Raw genomic sequence first — 26,991 nt, forward strand, 5'->3', positions numbered from 1 at the left:
TTATGTTGTTTGACAACTGCCAATAAACCATAAAGGAGAAGAAGAAGGGGCGGAGCAAAGTAAGAACGTTCCACGAGAGGAGGTGTTTGCACAGAGAGCTGCTTTTTCATTCAAAGAGAATAAAGTAGTACCGCCGTTTGGATCGATATCTGCATCGATCTGCCCACCCTTGTCTCCTGGATCGTAGCTGAGATCAGCGTGAACCACGTGGGTCTCTGCTCCCTGATCTGTTTCCTGTGTTTGGAAAGAGTTGCAGCTTCATCGCGGAGTTTCTCTCGGTCTGTGGGCTCATCTAAAGGTAAGCACCGAGCTAACTTTACTGTGAGTTCAGTTCATGTTGAGTTTAGCTCCTGAATGAGGTCTTCTGCTGCTCTCCTCGGTGTCTGTTCACAGTTTATTGTGAACACGTTGAGAGAAGAGCGAGAGAGTGTTTGGAGAAAAACACCAACTAATCATTAGCTCAGCATGCTGGGAGAAGTTGAGTGTTTGCTGTGATGCACAGGAAGATGTTAACAAAAACTAATGAAACAGAGATGAAAGTAAACAGTGTTCATATTTGAAAGCACAGAGAATAAAAATATATTGTGGTGGTTAATTTGCAGCTCTTGGTGATTTGGGAGAACCATGTTTTTAATCATGTTGTGGATTCAATGTTGGGTTTTATTTCATTTTGTCTACAGAAGTTTGTCCCACCTGTGATTGTTCAGATTGATTTGTTGGTTTGACTTGAATCATGTGAAGGTTTAAAGCTGCACTTCCCCCAAAAAGAATAAAGTATAATCATGAAGAATGTAATAATGTCTTCCTGTGTCAAACACAGCTGCAGTCAAAGCAGGAAGGAAAGCACTGAAACCACTGATCAATGACCACGAGTACTGTGGGAAATATAAATGTTGTAATTTTAAATAAAACAACATTAATCAAGAGGTTATAGAAGGTTTAAACTGGAAGACATTTAAAGTAGTGTTTTGCTTGTAACTGCATACGTGCCTGCGCAGATTAGAACAGGATGTACTCAGGATGTGTCATATACGATCATGGGGCCTCACAACGAGAAACAGGAAACAGATGGAGGTGAGAGAGTGCTGAAACCGTTAGTGAGGAACAAACATCAATACTATAAAAGGAGTTGCAGACAACTGCCGCGCATGTTATGTTATCTGCTTACGCATGAAGGGGCGTGAACCCTGACATGTAAAACTGTGTATCGAAGTGCTTCCTCTTTGAGATCTACTGGACTACACTGAGGGTGGTGTCGTGTACATCTCCCACATATGTGCTTAATAAATAATTGTTGTTGACTGGACAAGATCTGAGTAATGTTTTTTTGTTCTCAGCCCAACATCAAAGAATCAGGACAGTACCGTTCAGAGAGTTGGGGAATGGCTGCACAGAATCAAACTTTTAGGAATGGTGGAGGTGGTGGGACTGGAGGGCTGAAGGAGTTGAAAGTGTGGGGTGGGGGAGTAACAGGTCTGTCCCTGTTTGTGGAAACCACAGGAGGAGCTGTTCAGGCTGTTGCTGGGTGTGAATTGTTGATGGAGTCTTTAAACTTGTAGTTGCTGTTTTCCAGACTGAAGCAGAGTCGTTAGCTGAAAACTGGTTTTAGAGGTTCATTCAGGACACCTTCTCAGGCTCTTACAGCCTTACCTGTATCATAACAAAGTGTATAAACCCCAATCCACCTTTAACATGGTCCTTCTCCCAAACCTTCAAATAGGACTTTCTGGCCCTGTCATAGTAAAGGGCTGCTTAGAATATTAGAGCCAATGTCACAAAGTTCCTCCTGAAGTATAAGTGAGTGAGAGAGTTTCCTCACTTTGCAGCACAACACGTCTCACAAGATTTCGACAAGCAATCAGAGTGAAATTTGTACTTTGTGTTGTCAGATGAACATATGAGACACTTTGACTCTTCAGTGCAGTGTGGAGCCTAACAAAGATCTGTTTTGTGTCCCAGCTGATCAGCAGGAGGAGAAGAGTCTGACGGAGCAGCAGAGGAACATTTTCAGCCATCTGGACTCAGCTGAGTCACTACAGAGGAAACAATGAGCTCAACACAGGAGGTGAGGAAAATATCACAGTTTCACCAAATAATCAGTCACGTCTAAAACTCTCATCCTCCCAACCTGTTATATCACTGTGTTGCATATTATTATATATTATGTTGTTTTTTAGAGACCACAGCACATGTTAAAATAAGGAAGGTTTATTCATAAAAAATATTTATTAATCAAACAGACAAAACATTTTTTTCATCATCCCCAAAAATACACATTCAAAGCACCACAACAGCAGCCCGATATCAGACAGAAGCTGTCAGCTGAGCTCTGTAGAGTGGGCAATTATAATGAAGCTCTTCAGTTTGATTTGTAGATTCAAGCTGCTCTTCATATGTTTGGCCAGCAGATGTCACCAAAGAGGACTGTGTTGAAAAGCTTTGAGTAATGAACCTTTTTCAATACAAGCTTCAGTGTTTCAGAAAGCTTAATTTGGCCATCACTGATATAAATAATATTATAGAAATGATCAGAGGAGGCAAAAGTACATTTACTCTATACTTAAGTAGAAGTACAGATATTAGTGTTAAAAAATACTTCAGTAAAAGTATTCATTCACCTTCTTTCCTTAAGTAACAGTGAAAAAGTAGAGGCTCTGAAATGTAATCAGAGTAAAAAAGTAAAAGTAGCTCCTTGAAGAACTTTTTAACCACATGTTTTTATCCAAAGTTAACTGAACCTTGTGCTTTATTAATGTAATAATAAACTAAGATTAGTAGATGAAGTACAAACTATTTATTTCTAATAAAGGTTCTCTGTTTGAATCAGTTAAGTAGAAAATGAAGGAAAATAAAACATGTGTGTATTTTCTGTTGCCTACACTGTAGAGGGTGACTTTGCCTCTAAACAGGAACATGAGCAGGGAAGAGGTTAAAGTGGGATTGAGCAGGTGGGAACCCTAAAATCAGCTGTAGTGGCTCAGCGTGGGGAAAAGAATCACAGCTCACAATAATTTCTGTTGAGAGCTCCAGTAGATTTTCTTCAAGTACAGGCTGTGATCAGCTGACCTGCTGCTCTCTGTGGATGTACTAGGGCTGCACGATTTTGCATAAAATGAGAATCACGATTTTTTTGGCTTAGAATTGAGATCACGATTCTCTCACGATTTTCTTTTCCAGTATAAATATTTCTTGCACTTATTAACTGCACATCAACTTCGTAACAGTTGAGACTGAACATAAAAACAATAAATAAACATAAAAAGAACAAATGTCTCACGTTTTGTTGTTGCCGCAAAATGTTGTACTGCTTGAAATTCTGTCTCCACCGTTGCTCGACGCTGCGTGTATAGAGCAGGTAGTGCAACAATAGAAAAATGGTTGCGGGACGGCACCGTGTAGCGTTTGTCTAGGGTGTTGCCGCAGGTTGCCGACCCCTGGTCTAGGGTGTTGATCATTTTCCTAAATCCCTCGTTTTGCACAGTGTTGATGGGAGCCATATCTTTGGTCAGGTGATAAGTGATAGCCTCTGTAATTTCTTTGTGCCTGCGGGAGTTCGACGGGTATAGGGAAGCGCTGTATAAGGTTCCCGTTATTGATGTTTGGGTGGTTGACCGGGACGGATTTTCTCCTGTCACTTTCTTGGCCTTTACAGCTTCATCTCTCACATGCTCTCCGTTGTTTTTTCCCCTGCCAATTTTATCAGCAAGCTGGCTTCTGTATCACGTGGTATAAGGCTCCGCCCATGTCATTTGTTGAGCAGGAAGAGTGAGCGCTTGTTTTCATGTCCCGGATCAAAATGCGGTACAATCGTCATCTTTTTTTTTTTTTTTTTTAATTGTTGTCATTTGTAAATGAGATCGCACATAAGTATGAATTGAGATCGCGATTTTCTAACGATTGATTGTGCAGCCCTAACATCTCACTTTAACTCCTGACTATGACTCACAGTTTTGCCTCTTTCATCTCTTTTTATGTTTCATACCCTGGTGATTAGTACACGATCAGGATTGTGTTTCATGTGTTACTTTTCAGGCTCAAATCAGTTTGATGCCCTTAGTGATGAAATAACTCCCCTCAAATTCCTCAAACCGAAAGTAAAAAGTCTGTTTTGAAAATATAATGAGTAGAAAGTCCTTTTTTTAAATGTGGGGAGTAAAAGTAAGGAAAATAAGGAAAAAATGATTTTAGAGTGTTTGAACAGTCATAAATTATTTTTAACAGCAGGTTGGATGTAATGTGTTTCTACTACCAGCAGGTGGGGATAAGAGACCTTTAAGGTGTTTGGTGCCACACTCCACCTTCAGGTTTAAAACTAGTGTTAATGGAGGGAGTTTGAAGGTTGAGTTTGTTCCACGACTGCATTTCACTCACTGCCTCTGTTTGTATCTCTGTCACTGCAGGACCAACATGGAGCGAGAAGTCAGCGCTCTCAGGAGGCCGACAAACCTCACAGAAGAAAGAGAGAGAAAAAACACACCTGTGACGAGTGTGGGAAGGATTTTATTGGGAAAGAGTCACTAAAACATCATCAGGTCATCCACACTGGAGAGAGACCATTCAGCTGTGACTTGTGTGGAAAGTCTTTTTCCTGGAAGAGTACTCTAAAAAGACACCAACTCATCCACAGTGGAGTTAAAGCGTACAGCTGTGATCAGTGTGGAAGAGCTTTTACTCACAGTTGCAACTTAAAGGCTCATCTAGTTACCCACTCTGGAATTAAGGCATACAGCTGTGACATCTGTGGGAAAACCTTCAGCCAGTTAGGGAACCGAAATAAACACCTACGCATTCACACCAGACATGTTGTGTACTGCTGTGAACAGTGTGGCAAACAGTTTATAACCAACACGCAGTTACAACGCCACATGTTTACCCACACTGAGGAGAGACCTTATAAATGTGACCTGTGTGAGAAGACTTTTAAATCTCCACATTACCTGAGACAACACCAACAGATCCACACCAGAAAGAGACTCTCGAAGCGCAGTTACTGTGAGGTATGTATTTATGTTTTTATCTTGTCATTTTAGCCTGACTGTTTGGAACAACTCTGCTCATTAAACTGTGTTAGCATGTTAGCAATTCTACTGCATGAAAAAGGCTGCATCTGAGGTGGCACAGTTAATCTGCCTCAGATTGTTTTGCAGCAAGTTTCATAATCTGAAAAAAAGACATAATGTCATATGTACAGACTAGAGATGGACCGATCCGATATTATGTATCGGTATCTGTCTGATACTGACGTAAATTACTGGATCGGATATCGGAGAGAAATAAAAAATGTAATCTGATCCATTAAATATCAACAAAGCACTTCACAAAACTTGTGACATGGCGTAACTCGGCTCATAACCATAGCATGTGGCAGCAGTATGCATCACGTGATAGAGTGGTTGTGGCGCGCGGGACCTGTCTGCAGTCTGTTTGAACATTTGGAGCCTCGCTACCAATCCGGCATTTCATCTCCGAGGAAGTTTTCCCAGAGAGAAGTAAAGCAAGTGTGTAAGTTCATCTCTGAATGTTTGTAAAGCATTCCAGCGTTAAGCTTAACAACCGATATATGGAGCGACTGCCTCTTCTCTCTCCCTCCCTCTCCTGCTGCTACTTCAATCATGAAACTGATTAATGATCAGCTGATCGGCTTTTCTGTCGCGAGTCCGTCTCTCTTGTTTGTTTTTGGCCCACTTCGCACCAGAAAGAGGAAACCAGCGGCTGAACAACTGCAGCACGTTTAAGCTTGATAAGCTGTTGTTAGAATTTATTTACGTTCCACACCAGGATCTTTTTCTACGTAACTGATGGCTGGTAACTGTGCAGGGGCGGATCTAGCAAAGTTTAGCCAGGGGGGCCGATAGGGCATTAACAGGGAAAAGGGGGCACAAAGACATATTTTTCTTTCTTATTCTCATTTAAAATGTCTAGCTTTTAATAAATAATTATACGAAGCTTACACCCAAAGTTTTAATCTGATGTAAAATGTATAGAAGTTCATTACTGTATATAGTAACTGTTAAGTCTAATATACCCTAGTAAGCTATAGCACTTTTTCCTTTGGGAAGGTACCATCTGTGCAGTCTGCAAATCTGTTGAAGATGTTGAATCTATTTAAATGTTCTTGAAAAATAATTGATTTCCTTGCAAGTATCATGAGGTGGAGGGTGGGTGGTTCCCATTTTGTTTTTTGTTTTTTGTTTTTTTGTTTTGTTTTGTTTTTGCTGGGAGTTGTAGAACTTTATTAGTTAGGGTGCTTAGTCTTTAAAATACCAGAATAGGGAGGATGGAGCAGGTTTAAGTTTATTAGATTGATCAATATTGCTGAACTATGAAATATTTTGGGTGCAGTGTATTTTTTTTGTTTGTTTTTTTTACTTGAGCATGAACTTATACAAAAAGTAGCAAGATATTAAAAAAACACTTTTATTGATTTAAAACACACTATATCGAATTCATATCAGTATCAGACATAAAAAAAGTGGTATCGTGCCATCTCTAGTACAGACCCAATGTCTGATTTCCACACATGAGGACTTACATGTAAGCTTTAATCTGCAGTTGATCGAATCCCACTGAGCAGTCCTTCCCTTTAAATCTAACCTCTCTTCTTCCTCTCCTGTCCTGTGTGTCTTATCTTTCTCCATCTCTGAGTGAAGTTAGCTCTCTTTCTTTTCTCTCCCTGTGATGTACAGCAGCTGGACCTTTAGCCAGCAACACACTGTGAGACAAACTGCACACAAACAGTTTGTGTGTTTGCTGATGTTTGTTGATAGAAACGCTGCATTTGAAATTACCTGTTTGTTCAGGTGCTGTGCAAAAAAGAAAGAAGAACAACGTCTCATAGGGCTGCACGATGTTGCATAAAATGAGAATCACAATTTTTTTGCTTAGAATTGAGATCACGATTCTGTCACGATTTTCTTTTCTAATATAAATATTTATTGCACTTATTAACTGCACATCAACTTCGTAATAGTTGAGACTGAACATAAGAACAATTTCGTCTCCACCGTTGCTCGACACTACGTGTACACAGCAGGTAGTGCAACATTTGAAAAATAGTTGCGGGATGCCACTGTGTAGCGTTTGTCTAGGGTAGGGGTCAGCAACCTTTAACACCCAAAGAGCCATTTGGACCCGGGTTCCACGCAAAAGAAAACGATGGGGGCGCAAATACTTTTTGACATCTCAAATGAAGATAACACTGTATATATTGTTTTTACCTTTATGCTTTGTGTGAACAACTAAGGTGTGTTGCTTATGAAGTCCATGAAGTGCTACAGAGAAAATTACATTTTATTTCTGTAATTAACACATTTTGAACTCTTAAAGAAATATAACAAAAGGAAAGACACCCAGCTGAACTAAAATGATCCATGTAGCAAAGAAAAACTGCTGTGAGCCACCACCCTTATATCGCCTTTGGGCTTTTGGAGCCTTGACCTGACTTTAAAAAAAAAAAACTGGAAAAAAGCACTATGCTGCTAAAAGATGAAAAATAGATATTTGCAAAATTCTGCCTAAATATGTATTTTACCTGGTTAATGTGTGTGGCGAGGCGTGGTCTGCAGCGCTGCTGCAGGGGAGGCGGATGCACCTGAGCGGGATTCGCAATCACGCCTCGCCGCCTTAACGTCTGTGCTCTCTATGCTGTTGTGTTGGTGTGTGTCGGGCTATGAGCTGAAAAGCTACAGCCGGCTGTATGCGTACAGCAACCGTGTGTGAAAAGTGCTCAATAAAGAGATGCTGAAAAGCATCTTCATACAAACATCGTCGGGTCTGCCCTGATATGTTTACAATGGGACTTCTGCTCCTGAACCTCTGCGCACAGCGTCTGCAGATCGGGGTTGTACGAAGTCAGTTTCATCTTTACACAGGACTATAAGCTGTCATCTGTGAGGCGTGAGCGGCGTTTGTTTTTAACATAGTTCATGGTGGAGAACAGCTGCTGACATAATGTGGATCCGAAGATCCATAATTGGCCTACCTGGGGTTGAAAGTCTCGATAAATTGCACGGCATTTCGGGCGGTATATCGGCTTCCGCTAGTGTGACGCTTATTTTGAGCGAAAAAAAAAAATAGAATATAATTTTATTTTTATATTTCAATATCACAATAATCTTCCAATTTAGAACTACAAGTTAAAAAAGGACTAACATAAATAAAATACACTTCAGCTAAATACTTCTAATTTATTTCCCAAACCACGCGGAGCCGCACTGTAAGGACTAAAGAGCCACATGCGGCTCCGGAGCCGCAGGTTGCCGACCCCTGGTCTAGGGTGTTGATCATTTTCCTAAATCCCTCGTTTTGCACAGTGTTGATGGGAGCCATATCTTTAGCCAGGTGATAAGTGATAGCCTCTGTAATTTCTTTGTGCCTGCGGGAGTTCGACGGCGCTGTATAAGGTTCCCGTTATTGATGTTTGGGTGGTTGACCGGGACGGATTTTCTCCTGTCACTTTCTTGGCCTTTACAGCTTCATCTCTCACATGCTCTCCGTTGTTTTTTCCCCTGCCAATTTTATCAGCAAGCTGGCTTCTGTATCACGTGGTATAAGGCTCCGCCCATGTCATTTGTTGAGCAGGAAGAGTGAGCGCTTGTTTTCATGTCCCGGATCAAAATGCGGTACAATCGTCATCTTTTTTTTCTCCTTTTTTTTAATCGTTGTCATTTGTAAATGAGATCGCACATAAGTATGAATTGAGATCGCGATTTTCTAACGATTGATTGTGCAGCCCTAACATCTCACTTTAACTCCTGACTATGACTCACAGTTTTGCCTCTTTCATCTCTTTTTATGTTTCATACCCTGATGATTAGTACACGATCAGGATTGTCTTTCAATTCAATTTTATTTATATAGCGCCAAATCACAACATAAGTCGTTATGTTTCATGTGTTACTTTTCAGGCTCAAATTGGTTTGATGCCCTTAGTGATGAAATAACTCCCTTCAAATTCCTCAAATCAAAAGTAAAAAGTCTGTTTTGAAAATACAATGAGTAGAAAGTCCTTTTTTTAATGTGGGGAGTAAAAGTAAGGAAAATAAGGAAAAAATGATTTTAGAGTGTTTAAACAGTCATAAATTATTTTTAACAGCAGGTTGGATGTAATGTGTTAGAACTACCAGCAGGTGGGGATAAGAGACCTTTAAGGTGCTTGGTGCCACACTCCACCTTCAGGTTTAAAACTAGTGTTAATGGAGGGAGTTTGAAGGTTGAGTTTGTTCCACGACTGCATTTCACTCACTGCCTCTGTTTGTATCTCTGTCACTGCAGGACCAACATGGAGCGAGAAGTCAGCGCTCTCAGGAGGCCGACAAACCTCACAGAAGAAAGGGAGAGAAAAAACACACCTGTGACGAGTGTGGGATGGGTTTTATTGGGAAGGATGATCTAAAACGTCACCAGGTCATCCACACTGGAGAGAAACCGTTCAGCTGTGATTTGTGTGGAAAGTCTTTTTCCAGGAAGAGTACTCTAAAGATACACCAACTCATCCACAGTGGAGTTAAAGCATACAGCTGTGATCAGTGTGGCAAAGCTTTTACTCACAGTAGGTACTTACTGAGTCATCTAGTTACCCACTCTGGAATTAAGGCATACAGCTGTGACATCTGTGGGAAAACCTTCAGCCAGAGAGGGAACCTAAATACACACCTACGCATTCACACCAGACATGTTGTGTACTGCTGTGATCAGTGTGGCAAACATTTTACAAGAAACCAGCATTTACAACAACACATGTTTACCCACACTGAGGAACAACCTCATAAATGTGACCTGTGTGAGAAGACTTTTAAATCTATAGATTACCTAAGACGACACCAACAGATCCACACCAGAAAGAGACTCTACAAGTGCAGTTACTGTGAGGTATGTATTTATATTTTTAACTTGTCATTTTAGCCTGACTGTTTGGAACAACTCTGCTCATTAAACTGTGTTAGCTAGGGGTGGGTTTTGATAATCGATTTACCGATTAAAATAGATTCTGGCTTGGATAACGTGACATCGATTCATTAAACTCCTGAATCGATTTTTTAAATATAATTTTATTTTGCCCGAAACACCCGAATCTCAGGTGAAACATCACAAAATTTCGACAACCACCAAACAGTAAATGAGAGCAGGTACACGGATTCTGCACGAAGACATAAACACAAAGCGCCGACCCGCAGATCAGAATCAGTGAGATGTCACCTTTCTCACCTGATAGCACGGACACGGTCGGGGCTGAAAGTTTGCAGCTCACTGATTCTGATGTTTCATCAATTCTACTGCATGAAAAAGCAGCTCTGAGTGATTATTCAGATTTTCATTTCAGTTATGATTTTGTTTGTTTTTTATTTGCTCTTTATTTCAGGCGACGTTCAGGATAAAAGTGTTGAAGGACTGACTTACACTGTCTTTGTGTCTTTGTTTAGAAGCAGAGCGACACAGATGGATCCAGTTCTCAACCCTGTCATCGCTGTGGTGGTGGGAAAGACTTTCGTTGTGACCTTTGTGGAAAAACTTTCAGTCACCAATACACCTTAAAAGTACATCAACGTAGACACACTGGAGACAAACTGAAATACTGTAAAGAATGTGGGAAAAGCTTCACCACATCACATCACTTAAAAAAACATGAACTGATTCACAGTGGGGTGTAAAAGCACCTCTGTGATCAGTGTGGGTCATCTTTCATTACTGCATGGGAGCTTAAAACACACAAACGAGTCCACACAGGAGAGAAATCATACAAGTGCAGACACTGTGACAAAAGCTTCTTACAATCAGGTAATCGTAACAGGCACGAACGTACACACATGGAAGGAAACTACAGCTGTGACCAGTGTGACAAGAGCTTCAGGAATCTCAGTTCATACTCCGAACACAAACGATCCCACGTTACTAATAAACTGTTTCACTGTTACCAATGTGCCCAAACATTCACCTCATTGTCTGCTCTGTGCAAACATCAGCGTGATCACTCAGGGCTGAAATCACTCCCATCACTGGATCACAGTGAATCTGAAGAGACAGAAAGATCTTCTTGTGGTTTCAGGGTCAGACTCAAAAAGCTTGAGATCAGGCTCCACAGAGTTCAGGTGTAAAAATGTGATGAGGCAGCTGTGAATGAACATGTTCTTCTAGTGTACTGAGAAAAATTAAACAGGTGATGAGTAAGATAAACATGTTAAATTGTGTATATTCTGTGTGTAATTTCTTACTGTCCGTATAATTCTGTGTATTAAACTCTGTTCCAAGAATATTACTCTTTTCCAGAGGATCTTTTCGAGTGCCTTGATTTTAACTGACTCTAAAAAAAGCCGGATCTCCACAGAGATCCATGATGGCTTTGCGACCAAAGCAGACAGCGGTATAAACGCTGTCTCCAGCTATACAACACAATACTTCTATACGATTTGAGTAAGACCAAAGTTATACAAACTCATTCATTTTTTAGAAGGGTTTTAAAACTGTCCAATGTTGAGGAGGTCCTGATGTGAATGGACAGTTTGTTCCACAATTTAAGGAGCAGTCACAGCAAAGGCCTGGTCTCCTCTGTGTTTAATGTGGACCGTGGACAGCCAAGAGCATCTGATCCACAGACCTCCGTGATATTGCAGGAATGTACCAATTTAAATAATCTGAAAGGTATGAGGGTTCAGACCTATGCAACACCTTAAAAACAAATAATAAAATCTTAAAATGAATTCAAAAACTGACTGGCAGCCAGTGTAAGGATGCCAGTATGGGAGATATGTGGTCTCGGTTGCGTGTGCCCGTTAGTAACCTTGCTGCAACATTTTGGACCAGCTGCAGTCGGCTGACTGACGACAGACTAACACCAGAGTAAAGACTATTACAAAAGTCCAGGCGAGCTGAAATGTAATTGCTAATATATATTTGTGTGTTGCCACACCTTCATTTTCCCGAGAGATTCTATTTTACAAACACTCCTTTATCCATCCATCCATCCATCCATCTTCATCCGCTTTATCCGGGGCCTGGTCGCGGGGGCAGCAGCCTAAGCAAAGAGGCCCAGACCTCCCTCTCCCCAGCCACCTCCTCCAGCTTATCCGGGGGAATACCAAGGCGTTCCCAGGCCAGCCGAGAGATATAATCTCTCCAGCGTGTCCTGGGTCTGCCCCGGGGCCTCCTCCCGGTGGGACATGCCTGGAACACCTCACCCAGGAGGCGCCCAGGGGGCATCCTTGTCAGATGCCCGAACCACCTCAGCTGGCTCCTTTCGATGTGGAGCAGCAGCTGCTCTACTCTGAGCCCCTCCCGGATGGCCGAACTTCTCACCCTATCTCTAAGGGAGAGGCCAGCCACCCTTCGGAGGAAGCTCATTTCTGCCGCTTGTATCCGCGATCTCGTTCTTTCGGTCACTACCCACAGCTCGTGGCCATAGGTGAGGGTAGGGACGTAGATCGACCCGTAAATTGAGAGCTTCGCTTTTACACTCAGCTCCCTCTTCACCACGACGGACCGGTGCAGCGTCCGCATTACTGCAGCTGCAGCCCCAATCCGTCTGTCGATCTCCGGCTCCCTTCTCCCATCACTCGCGAACAAGACCCCGAGATACTTGAACTCCTCCACTTGGGGCAGGAACTCATCCCCGACCCGGAGTGGGCACTCCACCCTTTTCCGGCTGAGAACCATGGCCTCAGATTTGGAGGTGCTGATCCTCATTCCCGCTGCTTCACACTCGGCTGCAAACCGTTCCAGTGCGAGGCCCTCACCTGATGAAGCCAACAGAACCACATCATCTGCAAAAATCAGAGATGAGATTCTGAGGCCACCAAAGCGAAAGCCCTCCGCCACTTGGCTGCGCCTAGAAATTCTGTCCATAAAAATTATGAACAGAACCGGAGACAAAGGGCAGCCCTGGCGGAGCCCATCACCCACCGGGAACGAGTCCGACTTATTGCCGGCAATGCGAACCAAGCTCTTGCAACGGTTGTATAGGGATCGAATGGCCCGTAGCAATGGGCCAGACACCCCATATTCCCGCAACACCTCCCACAGGACACCCCGAGGGACACGGTCGAATGCCTTCTCCAAGTCCACAAAACACATGTAGACTGGTTGGGCAAACTCCCATGCACCCTCAAGTATCCTGGAGAGGATAAAGAGCTGGTCCAGTGTTCCGCGACCAGGACGAAAACCGCATTGTTCCTCCTGTATCCGAGGTTCGACTAACGGACGAACTCTCCTTACCAGCATTACAGGTCAGTTTTTGCAACTGACCTGTAATGTTGTCTGTCATCACTGTCAGTGCTGTATGTTTAATATCACTGTGGCTTCTGTGAATCTGTTTTACTGTTTCTGAACTCTCGCATCTTCTGTTTACAGTCTTTGGTTAGAGAAGCGCTTTTAGCAGCTTGTCAGAGGAGAATGCACTTCCTGAACAACAATGACCCCTAGAGGCTGAAGACAGTAATGCATATATCATATTTTTGATTTTTGGTTCTGCACATATAACAGTAAAATGTTTAGGATGTTGTGGGGATAAAAACAAACACTTCAGTCAACCCACACTTGGACCCTGAAATGTGCGAAGATCTAAATATTTATCAAAGTCAGATTTATAATATGTGATGTATAACTGTGTTTTATAGGGAAAACAAGGTTGAGTATGGAGAGAAATAATAGAGTAACAGAGATTAATGAAATATTACACAGACATAAAGAATCATATTTTTAAAATCAGTCACTCCTGTTAAAAGATAAGATATTATTAGAATACTTTTAAAAGGCTCTAAATAACATTTACCCTGCAATAACACACCTTGGAAACTCCCATTGTAAATTAGTGCTATATATAAAAGGAAATACATACATGAATTAATTAAAAAAAAAAAACTATTTAATGACATTAATATAACCACTAAGAAACCCTAACTCATCGAATCAAACTCAGCCTGCACAGTAAAATACACTCAAATTGATCAAAAACTGAACTGATGACTTCCTACTTAGAGACTCATTTCAGTTCAGTGATGGTGGATTATAACCTCCATTCAAATCATTTAAAAAAGAGAAAACTGTAGAACATGTTATATTACACTGTGAGAAGGTAACTGATCAAAAACCTCAGTAACATAAAAACAAAACTGGATCTTATTGATTTACTGCAAAAGGACTCAAGAAGAGAAAGTTATCAGGCCTTATTCCAGTTTTTTTGAAAGAGAGTAAATCGTTGCTGGTTGATGTTCCAGTTCACACTCCACACCAGCTGGTGGCGGTAATTCACCATTTTGTTGTTTGACAACCGCAAATACAATTTCTAGGAAAAAGAAGAAGAAGAAGGGGCGGAACAAAGTAAGAACGTTCCACGAGAGGAGGTTTTTGCACAGAGAGCTGCTTTTCCATTCAAAGAGACTAAAGTAGTACCAACGTTTGGATCGATATCTGCATCGATCTGCCCACCCTTGTCTCCTGGATCGTAGCTGAGATCAGCGTGAACCACGTGGGTCTCTGCTCCCTGATCTGTTTCCTGTGTTTGGAAAGAGTTCCAGCTTCATCGCGGAGTTTCTCTCGGTTTGTGGGCTCATCTAAAGGTAAGCACCGAGCTAACTTTACTGTGAGTTCAGTTCATGTTGAGTTTAGCTCCTGAATGAGGTCTTCTACTGCTCTCCTCGGTGTCTGTTCACAGTTTATTGTGAACACGTTGAGAGAAGAGTGAGAGAGTGTTTGGAGAAAAACACCAACTAATCATTAGCTCAGCATGCTGGGAGAAGTTGCAGCAGAAAAGTCTTTTCATTGTCCCTGCAGCTGTTTTTCTGCCTGCACCAAACCTCTACAGCCTCATTTCTATTTGAAGTGATAACAGGAAATGGATGAGAGCGATCTGCTGCAGTATCAGGGTCACAATAAACTTTATTGTCCAGCTGCTGTGGATGAACACATGAGAGGAAGTGAACTCCTACAAAGTCTCATTTTAATGAGTGTGGCTGCTGTAAAGTGATGCACAGGAAGATGTTAACAAAAACTAATGAAACAGAGATGAAAGTAAACAGTGTTCATATTTGAAAGCACAGAGAATAAAAATATATTGTGGTGGTTAATGTGCAGCTCTTGGTGATTTGGAGAAATCATGTTTTTAATCATGTTGTGGATTGAATGTGGGTTTTATTTTATCTACAGAAGTTTGTCCCACTTGTGATCGTTCAGATTGATTTGTTGGGTTGACTTGAATCATGTGAAGGTTTAAAGCTGCACTTCCCCCAAAAAGAATAAAGTATAATCGTGAAGAATGTAAAAATGTTTTCCTGTATCAAACACAGCTGCAGTCAAAGCAGGAAGGAAAGCACTGAAACCACTGATTTTGCATATTAATTCTTAAATAACTGACCTCCCAGCCTATTGTTCCTTCAGTGGTGCTCTTTTCAGTCATTATGTAAATATCAACGACCACCACCACCCTCTTCAACGATCTCCGTCACACTTCTCACCCCCCTTTCCTTCTCCCTGAAACTCAGAATACTCTCTGAGGACGTGAGCCAACTATTTCAGAAACAGTCAAAGGAGCTTGCAAAGAAAAGCGTCTGGACTTTAAGTTGCTTGAAGACGTTTCACCTCTCATCCGAGAAGCTTCTTCAGTTCTAAGGTCAAATGGCGGAGAGTCCCAGATATAAACTTGCTTCGGCTTGCTTCGGCAAGCGCGTACGCTAAATTGGATACGATACAGAGAAGATTAGCATGGCCCCTGCGCAAGGATGACACGCAAATTCGTGAAGCGGTCCAGATATAAACCTAGTGGGAGTATCCCCCCACAGAGGGACAAAAGGACCCCCTGATGATCCTCTAATTGCCTGAGCCAAGGTGTGAAACTGGGTGTGGGTCCCAATCAGCCAGGGTTTCGGATGAGCTCTTTGTGAAACCTGGCCCCACCTTATCATTCGAATTCCTGAGATCAGATGGCCCAGGATGTTAGTGGGCATTAAGGCGTCTGGGGAGGGATCTCAAAACTGGATTATAGATGGCAGAGAGTTGGTGTCGTAAACCCCCGCCTCTGTTCAAAGATGGTCGCTCACAGTGGACATAGATGGCTTCTTTCACTCCTCCTTCAAACCATCTGTCCTCTCTGTCCAAAATGTGAACATTGGCATCCTCGAAAGAGTGACCTTTGTCCTTAAAATGGACAGCTGAGTCTTTGAACAGAGGCGGGGGTTTAGGACACCAGCTGTCTGCCATCTATAATCCAGTTTTGAGATCCATCCCCAGACGCCTTAACCCTCACACTCACATCCTGGGCCATCTGACCTCAGGAAATCACATGATAAGGTGGGGCCACGTTTCACAAAGAGCACACCCGAAACTCTGGCTGATTGGGACCCACACCCAGTTTCACACCTTGGCTCAGGCGATTAGAGGATCATCAGGGGGTCCTTTTGTCCCTCTTTGGGGGGAAACTCCCACTAGGTTTAAATCTGGGACTCCCCGCCATTTGACCTTAGAACGGAAGAAGCTTCTCGGATGAGAGGTGAAACGTCTGCAAGTAACTTAAAGAAGTCCAGACGCTTTTCTTTGCAAGCTCCTTTGACTACGATGACCTGGATGACTGAGAACCTTCACAGACATATTTCAGAAACAGAAGCGCAGGAAAGCCCCCGGACCAGACGGTTTCTCACCCTCCTGCCTCAAAACCTGTGCTGAACAGCTGGCTCCCATCTTTACTCGCATCTTCAACAGATCCCTGGAGCTGTGTGAAGTTCCATCCTGCTTCAAATGCTCCACCATCATCCCTGTTCCCAAGAAACCCACCATCACAGGACTGAATGACTACAGACCTGTCGCCTTGACGTCTGTTTTCCAGACTGAAGCAGAGTCGTTAGCTGAAAACTGGTTTTAGAGGTTTATTCAGGACACCTTCTCAGGCTCTTACAGCCTTACCTGTATCATAACAAAGTGTATAAACCCCAATCCACCTTTAACATGGTCCTTCTCCCAATCCTTCAAATAGGACTTTCTGGCCCAGTCATAGTAAAGGGCTGCTTAGAATATTAGAGCCAATGTCACAAAGTTCCTCCTGAAGTATAAGTGAGTGAGAGAGTTTCCTCACTTTGCAGCACAACACGTCTCACAAGATTTCTACAAGCAATCAGAGTGAAATTTGTACTTTGTGTTGTCAGATGAACATATGAGACACTTTGACTCTTCAGTGCAGTGTGGAGCCTAACAAAGATCTGTTTTGTGTCCCAGCTGATCAGCAGGAGGAGAAGAGTCTGACGGAGCAGCAGAGGAACATTTTCAGCCATCTGGACTCAGCTGAGTCACTACAGAGGAAACAATGAGCTCAACACAGGAGGTGAGGAAAATATCACAGTTTCACCAAATAATCAGTCACGTCTAAAACTCTCATCCTCCCAACCTGTTATATGACTGTGTTGTATATTATTATATATACAATCACTTTAATAAATAGTTTGTCTCAGATTGTTTTGCAGCATCTTTCAAAACCTGAAAAAACACAATGTCACATGTACAGACCCAATATCTGATTTCAACACACGAGGACTTACATGTAAGCTTTACATTTCCAGTTTATTTAATCCACTGTGTACAAATGTACAACAATGTACAACTGAATTAACATTGAGTTGATCAAATCCCACTGAGCAGTCCTTCCCTTTAAATCTAACCTCTCTTCTTCCTTTCCTGTCCTGTGTGTCTTATCTTTCTCCATCTCTTGAGTGAAGTTAGCTCTTTCTTTTTCTCCCTGTGATGTACAGCAGCTGGACCTTTAGCGAGCAACACACTGTGAGACAAAACTGCACACAAACAGTTTGTTTGTTTGCTGATGTTTGTTGAGCTGATAGAAATGCTGCATTTGAAATTACCTGCCACTTAAAAATATTACTCCAGTTATGCTCGCTCATCTTCTGCATGGATAGCTAGATGCTGAAGTATTGTTACTGCAACCTATGAGCACCTGCAGTCGTTCAGTTGTTGTGCAAAAACAAAAAGAAGAAAAACACTTAACTCATAGTTTCCCCCTTTCATCTCTTTTTTACGGTGGCCCTGAGAGGCCAAACGGACTGCAACTTCAGAAAACACTTGCAAAAAGAAAAACGCTGCAAAAGCACACAAAGCACAACGAAAATAGGAAAAAAGACAACGGAAATGTTTCTGGGGAGACAATAACCGGACGGAGCAGTTGCACGAACCAAAACATGTATGTATGGCTGTATCCCAATTCAGGGTCTGTTTCCCAATTCAGGTTCTGCAGCTTTAAAGTACACAGCCTCAACGGTCCTCAAGGGCCGCGTACTCAAAGACCGCTGAGGCCGGAAGTGCGAGGCTTGTAGGCTTGTGAAATGGGACGGGCTAGCCTCCGTCGCGCTGCCCAGGTTGCCTAGCAACCATGATACTAACAGCTGGAAACGTTTCATACAGCTTTGTTTGACAGAAATGAAGGAGAACATATTTTGCACATTTGTTTCTACATGAGCTCTGTGTGATTTAATAAGTATCTGAGGCTGAGACCACAGGACTGTAAAACATGATTGAACATGAACAGTCATTTAAGATTAGCTAGTAAATAACAATTAGCTAATGTTGTTCATGAGACTAAAGTCATCTCAATTTGGTAATGTAAATATAATATGGCCAATATTATATTAATCATTATTAGTTATTACAGCAGTGAACATGAACTCTGTGCCAAACACTGAGCTTCAGTAAAGATTCAAGTTGCATTTATTTATATTTCCTATCACCTTAAATCTTCACTTAAAGACAAGTATCTGTGACAGTGTATATGTATATATATATATATATATATATATATATATATATATATAGATGTATTATATATAAGAGACAAATATTGTTCTTTTAATATGTTGGCATTACTAAATTTGGCTCAATGCTTACATATATGTGTGGAAAAAGAAAATGTACGAGCTGTGAAAACTGTGTCTGATAGAATGAAGAGTAGACTGATATATTAAATATTCCTTTATTGGGTGAGAAAATCAGACCATGTCATAACTGCTTTAAGTCATACAGAATAGATATCAGAGCCTTAAACAGGCTGGCTTCTGCTAAATGGGTCAAACTGGGCAGAAAGTATAGAAACACATAACATCCTTATAGAATATGATGTAACACTATAGATCAACTTAGCTCAGAATATATAAAGCATATAAACAATTACAGCAATATGATGCAACAAACACAGCAGTGCTACTAATCCAAAATACTCAAAGCTTCATAGAACTGGAACAAACATTTATTTTTAGCTCCATTCTGCTGCTGATACAGACTTTAGGTTTCTGAACATTAAACTTGTTGCTGCCTTTCATAGTGTGTAACTTGAAGGCCCTGAGTACTTTCTCCCACACTGAAAACACTGGAATGATTAAATTATTTGAACATTACCTAATAAGACCGATTCAGGACAGACAGTTAGTTATGTTAAACTTTCCTAGCAGTCCTTCACAAACAGGGAACAGTCTGTCTATTCTCTCCATCTGTCAGCTGCTGCTGGCTCTTCCTCCTCCTCTTCCTCACACACTGCTGAGTTTGTCCTGGTGGATCATCAGGGGTGCAAAGCCTCACAGATGATGTGCAGCAGTGGGTCCCTCAGTCTGTCCTCACTCTGGACACTTGCAGTCGTCACACATGGAAATCAAATGTGTGATAAGCTGCAAGTTTCAAACACAAGTGTAACTTATAAACACATGTTCAGACTTTTATTCCACAATCAGAGAGAAAGAAACAGAGAGTGCAGGACAGACAGACAGGTGACAGTCTCAGGTGTACACACTGCTACAAACAGGAGGATTTAGTGTTTGTGTTATTACGAGTGTTAAACAAGAAGAGTTCCCAGATGGTACAGTGGACACATGTGCGACTCCTGTGATTAAAGCATCTTTCTTTCAGCTTAACGAGTGAACCGTCAGCTCGTTCAAACACACGTTAAAGTCCGTTTGGCTCGACACCACCGAACAGAGGCAGCAATATAACATAGCTAACATTAACAGTGCAGTGAATCCTGCTTGTGCCGTGATATTCAGGACTGCAAACCGAGCAGCATCACTGACTTTCAGCTTGTTGAGTTTGTGTATATATGACTGACTTTAATTATCCATAAAATCATCACAATCTCTGTAAGATTAAGGTCGACTATCTAACGGCGTATAAAGTAAAGGCTTTAAAACAAAGTAAATGCTGAAAGTACAAACATTGCTAATGTCACATAACTTTGCCGGCATGTGGCCAACAGTAATGTTTTAATGTTCCTCATTATTAAAAATTTGCACATAAATAAGTGACATAATATTCAGAACTTACTTTTGAAAGTTTACTCTTTGGCCGCACCGCTTCCACTTCTTTGAAGTGTCTCCCAGTCCCAGTGCACTTGTTAGCATGTTTTGGTTCGTGCAACTGGTCCGTCCGGTTATTGTCTCCCCAGAAACATTTCCGTTGTGCTTTGTGTGCTTTTGCAGTGTTTTTCTTTTTGCAGCGTTTTTCTTTTTGCAAGTTTTTTCTGAAGTTGCAGTCCGTTTGGCCTCTCAGGGCCACCGTACTTTTTATATTTCACACCCTGGTGATTAGTACATGATCCTGATTGCCTTTCATGTGTTACTTTTTAGGTTCACATTGGTTTGATGTTTGATGCCTGCAGTGATGAAATAACTCTCCTTAAATTCCTCAGACCAAAAGTAACACATCTGTTTTTTAAATGTAAGGAGTAAAAGTAAAAACCCTCAGGTTACAAACAGATATTTTACTTCATTAAACCAAAATAGTAACTGTTAATTTGAGTTTGTTATCATTGATTAGATTAGATTAGATTAGATAGAACTTTATTAATCCCTCGGGTGGGTTCCTCTGGGAAATTCGATTTCCAAAAAAGCACAGCACCGACAGAAGTTACAGAGTTACAGAATATTATTTATATATATATATATATATATATATATATATATATATATATATATATATATATATATATATATATATATATATATATATATATATATATATATATATATATATATATAATACACACACACATATATAAATACAGAGACAATATAAATAAAAAATACGAAGGGGATAAATAGAATAAATAGGAATAAAAATAAAAATACAAGTGAATTGCACATTTCAAGTATTGAGTCTATTGCACCGTTGACTATTTACAAAAGTATTGCACAAAAGGTATTGCACCGTGAGGTGAAGAGGCACTACAGCTTAGTTGTTCCCCCCTCCTTTGTCCTCCTGTTTCCCCTCCCTCTCCCCTCCAGGGAGGAGTTAAACAGTCTGATGGCGTGTGGGACAAAGGAGTTTTTAAGTCTGTTAGTTCTTGTCTTTGGGAGAAGCAACCTGTCACTGAACAGACTCTTCTGGTTGTTAATGGCCGTGTGCAGAGGATGTCTGGCATTGTCCATAATGTCCAGCAGTTTCTTTAGTGTCCTTTTCTCTGCCACTGTCACCAGAGTGTCCAGCTTCATGCCGACCACAGAGCTAGCCCTCCTGATCAGTTTCTCCAGCCTGAAGAAATTAGAAATTTATGGAAATATATAAAAGGAAACATAAAGAATAAATGAATCCACAGTAACCCTGTGATGAATATGATTAAACATTTTAATTGTTTGACAGCACTCATATATATTATATATTAATGTATACTTACATATTAGTAAATAGGCTTTTTAAAAAGTTGTATTTCACAGGAGAGAACCTGTGTTAAAAGATTGACGCAAATATTCTTTATTTATTTCATTATATTGCATGAATGTCTGTTACATGCTTAAATATAAAGTTCAAAAAGTGTAATTGCATTCTGGCTTATTGATCAATGATTGCGATTAAATACAGAAAATTGAGCGATTTATTAGATTATTTATGAGGTTATTATTTTTAATCTATTGACAGCACTACTTGTATCAATAAAAGAGCTGCAGCTTTCACTGACAGCACATCATGTGGTACTTTAACTTTTGTACTGTTTTCATCAATTAATTTTGCAGTTAACATGTGAACATGTTGGATGATCTGTCTGCTGTCACTGGGTGGTGCTGAGGTCTGAATCTGAGGGCAGCTCCTGGAATCACAAAGACAGCAGAACCATCACAAACTGAAAAATAAAGTTTATCCCTCAAATCTGAAATAAAGCTGATCCTCTCTGTCCTCACACACTCGGGATCTGAAGTTCTTCTCTTACATATTTTCCTTTCTACAGCTCTGCTGACAGCTGACATATGAGCTGTTTATTAGATAAGGACAAAGCCTTATATACTAACAGATTTTGCAATATGTTTACCTTTGAGTTGTAGGTGCTATGTAAATTGATAAAAATGAGATGGAGCAGGTTTCAGTCCTTGTTCAGTCTGCTGCTGCATTGTGGTCACCAACATACGCAGGCATTATAACTGGTGTTTCAGCGGTTGCCTGGGTATTGGACAAGAAATATTAAAGCTTCAAATTATTTCTCTCAGAGCATGTAAGCTGTACAGAGTAATGTCCATGTAACTGTGAACAATAACTTATTAAGAATTATCCAGACTGTTTCTTTTAACCAGAATATTTGAAACAAACTTTATTTTAACGTAAGCTACCAAACAGCTGTAGCTGGTTTCATGCATAAATATTGGGCTTTACTATTTTAATCTATAGTCAATGATTGAAAAATTATCTGAGCAGATTTCTTTATTTATTTATTTTTTGTCTGACCCCTCTCTGCTAACATAGAGGAGGCGGGGTTTATGATCTAGCCAGACACTAGTGAGCGATAGAGACAACGTTTTCTACAGTCATTGGTTTGAACAGTCATGAATTATTTTTAACAGCAGGTTGGATGTAATGTGTTAGAACTACCAGCAGGTGGGGATAAGAGACCTTTAAGGTGTTTGGTGCCACACTCCACCTTCAGGTTTAAAACTAGTGTTAATGGAGGGAGTTTGAAGGTTGAGTTTGTTCCACGACTGCATTTCACTCACTGCCTCTGTTTGTATCTCTGTCACTGCAGGACCAACATGGAGCGAGAAGTCAGCGCTCTCAGGAGGCCGACAAACCTCAACCAAGAAAGAGAGAGAAAACATACACCTGTGACGAGTGTGGGAAGGATTTTACTAGGAAGGCTTCACTAAAACAGCATCAGGTCATCCACACTGGAGAGAGACCGTTCAGCTGTGACTTGTGTGGAAAGTCTTTTTCCTTGAAGGGTTACCTAAAAACACACCAACTCATCCACAGTGGAGTTAAAGCGTACAGCTGTGATCAGTGTGGCAGAGCTTTTACTCACAGTAGCAGCTTACAGAGTCATCTAGTTACCCACTCTGGAATTAAGGCATACAGCTGTGACATCTGTGGCAAAACTTTCAGCCATATACGGAATCGAAATACACACCTACGCATTCACACCAGACATGATGTGTACTGCTGTGAACAGTGTGGCAAACAGTTTACAACACATGCAAAGTTACAACAACACATGTTTACCCACAATGAGGAGAGACCTTATAAATGTGACCTGTGTGAGAAGACTTTTAAATCTCCACATGACCTGAGACGACACCAACAGATCCACAGCAGAAAGAGACTCAACAAGTGCAGTTACTGTGAGGTATGTATTTATATTGTTATCTTGTCATTTTAGCCTGACTGTTTGGAACAACTCTGCTCATTAAACTGTGTTAGCATGTTAGCAATTCTACTGCATGGAAAAGCAGCTCTGAGTGATTATTCAGATTTTCATGTCAGTTATGATTTTAGTATTACTGTAGTATTATGGTGGTAGTATTGTAGTTATTGCAGCCCAGTAAACTGAGTGTGTTAACTGATACAGTAAAATGTAATTGGACGTCTGCAGAGATGCTCTTTATTTCAGGCGACGTTCAGGATAAAAATGTTGAAGGACTGACTTACACTGTCTTTGTGTCTTTGTTTAGAAGCAGAGCGACACAAATGGATCCAGTTCTCAACCCTGTCATCAATGTGGTGGTGGGAAAGGGTTTTGTTGTGACCTTTGTGGGAAAGCTTTCAGTCACCAATACACCTTAAAAGTACATCGACGTAGACACACTGGAGACAAACTGAAATACTGTAAAGAATGTGGGAAAAGTTTCACCACATCAAGTAGATTAAAACGCCATGAACTGATTCACAGCGGGGTTAAAAAGCACCTCTGTGATCAGTGTGGGTCATCCTTCACCACTGCAGTCAACCTTAAAACACACAAACAAGTCCACACAGGAGAGAAACCATTTAAGTGCAGACACTGTGACAAAAGCTTCTCACAATCAGGCAATCGTAACCTTCATGAACATACACACATGGAAGGAAACTACAGCTGTGACCAGTGTGACAAGAGCTTCAGGAATCTCAGTTCATACACCGAACACAAACAATCCCACGTTACTAATAAACTGTTTCACTGTTACCAATGTGCCCAAACATTCACCTCATTGTCTGCTCTGTGCAAACATCAGCGTGATCACTCAGGGCTGAAATCACTCCCATCACTGGATCACAGTGAATCTGAAGAGACAGAAAGATCCTCTTGAGGTTCGAGGGTTAAACTTAATGTCAATGCTGACATCACGATTACGTGATTAAAAATTTTACACAATTAATCCGTTCTGGAGCGCTGAAATCAGAAATCCCTGAAATGTCTCTGTCAATGTATTTCGGACAGTTTGTCCAAAGTTCGTGCATTCTGCGCTCCAGATGGGTTAAAAATTGTAATTGTGTCAATTGTGTCAATCTTGATGACAGCGTTAACGTGTGTCAGGGCCCTCGGTGCGCCTGCTTGATGCTGTGCTGAAGTCTCACACACAACCTGTCGAAAGGGGAGGGGGCGGGCTGCTTGATTATGATTCATATCTTCACTCCAAGCCTATTATGTATTAATTATTTTTTCTGGGTTGTGTGAAATCCCAGAAAAAACTGCACATCTGCTTACCTGGTATTGTCCTGAAACAAGATAACATTCATTAGTAGGGATTGAGAAAACTGCTGTTTACCTTTGTTAGCTTCTTGGCTATTATAGTAAACAGTAGACAGACAGTAGAGACTGATGTGACTTGTTGAATCTTTTGGACTGTGTTCAGCATAATATTAACGAGCCGCTAATTGGAAGAGCTGTATTGTTGATTTGTCTGATATTTCAATGTGTGATTAATTATAACGACTGTTTGTTATCCCTTTGCAAATTTGTTATGTTTGTGCTTAAAGGCTCTTCACCATGGGGTTCGCTTCACTTTGCTTTCTGCTAACTGTCTCGCTATATTCTGTGTGTAATTTCTTACTGTCCATATAATTCTGTTTATTAAACTCTGTTCCAAGAATATTACTCTTTTCCAGAGGATCTTTTTGAGTGCCTTGATTTTAACTGACTCTAAAAAAAAAAGCCGGATCTCCACAGAGATCCATGATGGCTTTGCGACCAAAGCAGACAGCGGTATTAACGCTGTCTCCAGCTATACAACACAATACTTCTATACGATTTGAGTAAGACAAAAGTTATACAAACTCATTCCTTTTTTAGAAGGGTTTTAAAACTGTCTAATGTTGAGGAGGTCCTGATGTGAAGGGACAGTTTGTTCCACAATTTAAGGAGCAGTCACAGCAAAGGCCTGGTCTCCTCTGTGTTTAATGTGGACCGTGGACAGCCAAGAGCATCTGATCCACAGACCTCCGTGATATTGCAGGAATGTACTAATTTAAATAATCTGAAAGGTATGAGAGTTCAGACCTATGCAACACCTTAAAAACAAATAATAAAATCTTAAAATGAATTCAAAAACTGACTGGCAGCCAGTGTAAGGATGCCAGTATGGGAGATATGTGGTCTCGGTTGCGTGTGCCCGTTAGTAACCTTGCTGCAACATTTTGGACCAGCTGCAGTCGGCTGACTGACGACAGACTAACACCAGAGTAAAGACTAGTACAAAAGTCCAGGCGAGCTGAAATGTAATTGCTAATAGAGATGGCACGATACCACTTTTTTATGTCCGATACCGATATCATAAATTTGGATATCTGCCGATACCGATATGAATCCGATATAGTGTTTTTTAATCAATAAAACAGTTTTTTAATATCTTGCTGCTTTTTGTATACGTTCATACTCACGTTAAAAAAACAAACAAACACTAAAGCTATTCTGTTATACCTGTATGCAAAAAACTGCACTGCACCCAAAATATTTCATAGTTCAGCAATACTGATCAATCTAATAAACTTAAACCTACACCATCCTCCCTATTCTGGTATTTTAAAGAGTACTTAGCAGAAATAATAAGCAACTTAACTAATAGGGTTCTAAAACTCCCAGCAAAAAAAAAAAAAAAAAAAATAGGGAACCACCCACCCTCCACCTCATGATGCTTAATTGACGTAATCAACTTTAATTTGATGCAGTGTGGAAAAACAAACAAACAAACACAAAAACCAGTAATTTTTCAAGAATAATTAAATAGATTCAACATCTTTCTTCAACAGAATTGCAGATTGAACAAATGGTATCTTCCCAAAGGAAAAAGTACTACAGCTTACTAGGGTATATTGGACTTAATAGTTACTATATACAGTAATGGACTTCTATACATTTTACATCAGATTAAAACTTTGGGTGTAAGATTCGGATAATTATTTATTAAAAGCTAGACATTTTAAATGAGAATAAGAAAGAAAAGTATGTTTTTGTGCCCCCCTTTTCCCTGTTAATGCCCTATCGGCCCCCCTGGCTAAACTTTGCTAGATCCGCCCCTGCACAGTTACCAGCCGTCAGCTACGTAGAAAAAGATCCTGGAGTAGAAAGTAATAATAAATAGATTCTAACAACAGCTTATCAAGCTAAAACGTGCTGCAGTTGTTCAGCTGCTGGTTTCCTCTTTCTGGCACGAAGTGAGCAATAAACAAACAAGAGAGACGGACTCGTGACAGAAAAGCCGATCAGCTGATCATTAATCAGTTTCGATTGAAGTAGCAGCAGGAGAGAGAAGAGGCAGTCGCTCCATATATCGGTTGTTAAGCTTAACGCTG

General features: G+C 40.9%; 1 protein-coding gene across 3 annotated transcripts; it reads left to right on the forward strand.

Moving 5' to 3' along the window:
• Window positions 1-25,294, forward strand: LOC309714699 (uncharacterized protein). 3 transcript variants are annotated; one of them, XM_082547331.1, is made up of 5 exons: window positions 1-298; window positions 1,960-2,065; window positions 4,401-4,997; window positions 9,274-9,870; window positions 23,895-25,294. In XM_082547331.1, exons 2-5 carry the CDS (start codon window positions 2,048-2,050, stop codon window positions 24,507-24,509), a joined length of 1,827 nt encoding a protein of 608 aa, XP_082403457.1. In that variant the 5' UTR covers window positions 1-298; window positions 1,960-2,047; the 3' UTR covers window positions 24,510-25,294. The 3 variants fall into 3 exon arrangements, with proteins under 3 accessions (XP_082403457.1, XP_082403458.1, XP_082403459.1); XM_082547332.1 differs by lacking the exon at window positions 23,895-25,294 and adding an exon at window positions 10,422-11,251 and having other exon boundaries at window positions 7-298; XM_082547333.1 differs by lacking the exons at window positions 1-298; window positions 1,960-2,065; window positions 4,401-4,997; window positions 9,274-9,870 and adding exons at window positions 13,288-14,549; window positions 17,194-17,299; window positions 22,973-23,569.
• The last annotated feature ends 1,697 nt before the right edge of the window (window positions 25,295-26,991 follow it).

Source organism: Aulonocara stuartgranti, assembly GCF_965226115.1.
Source record: "Aulonocara stuartgranti genome assembly, chromosome: 9".
NCBI lineage: Eukaryota > Metazoa > Chordata > Actinopteri > Cichliformes > Cichlidae > Aulonocara > Aulonocara stuartgranti.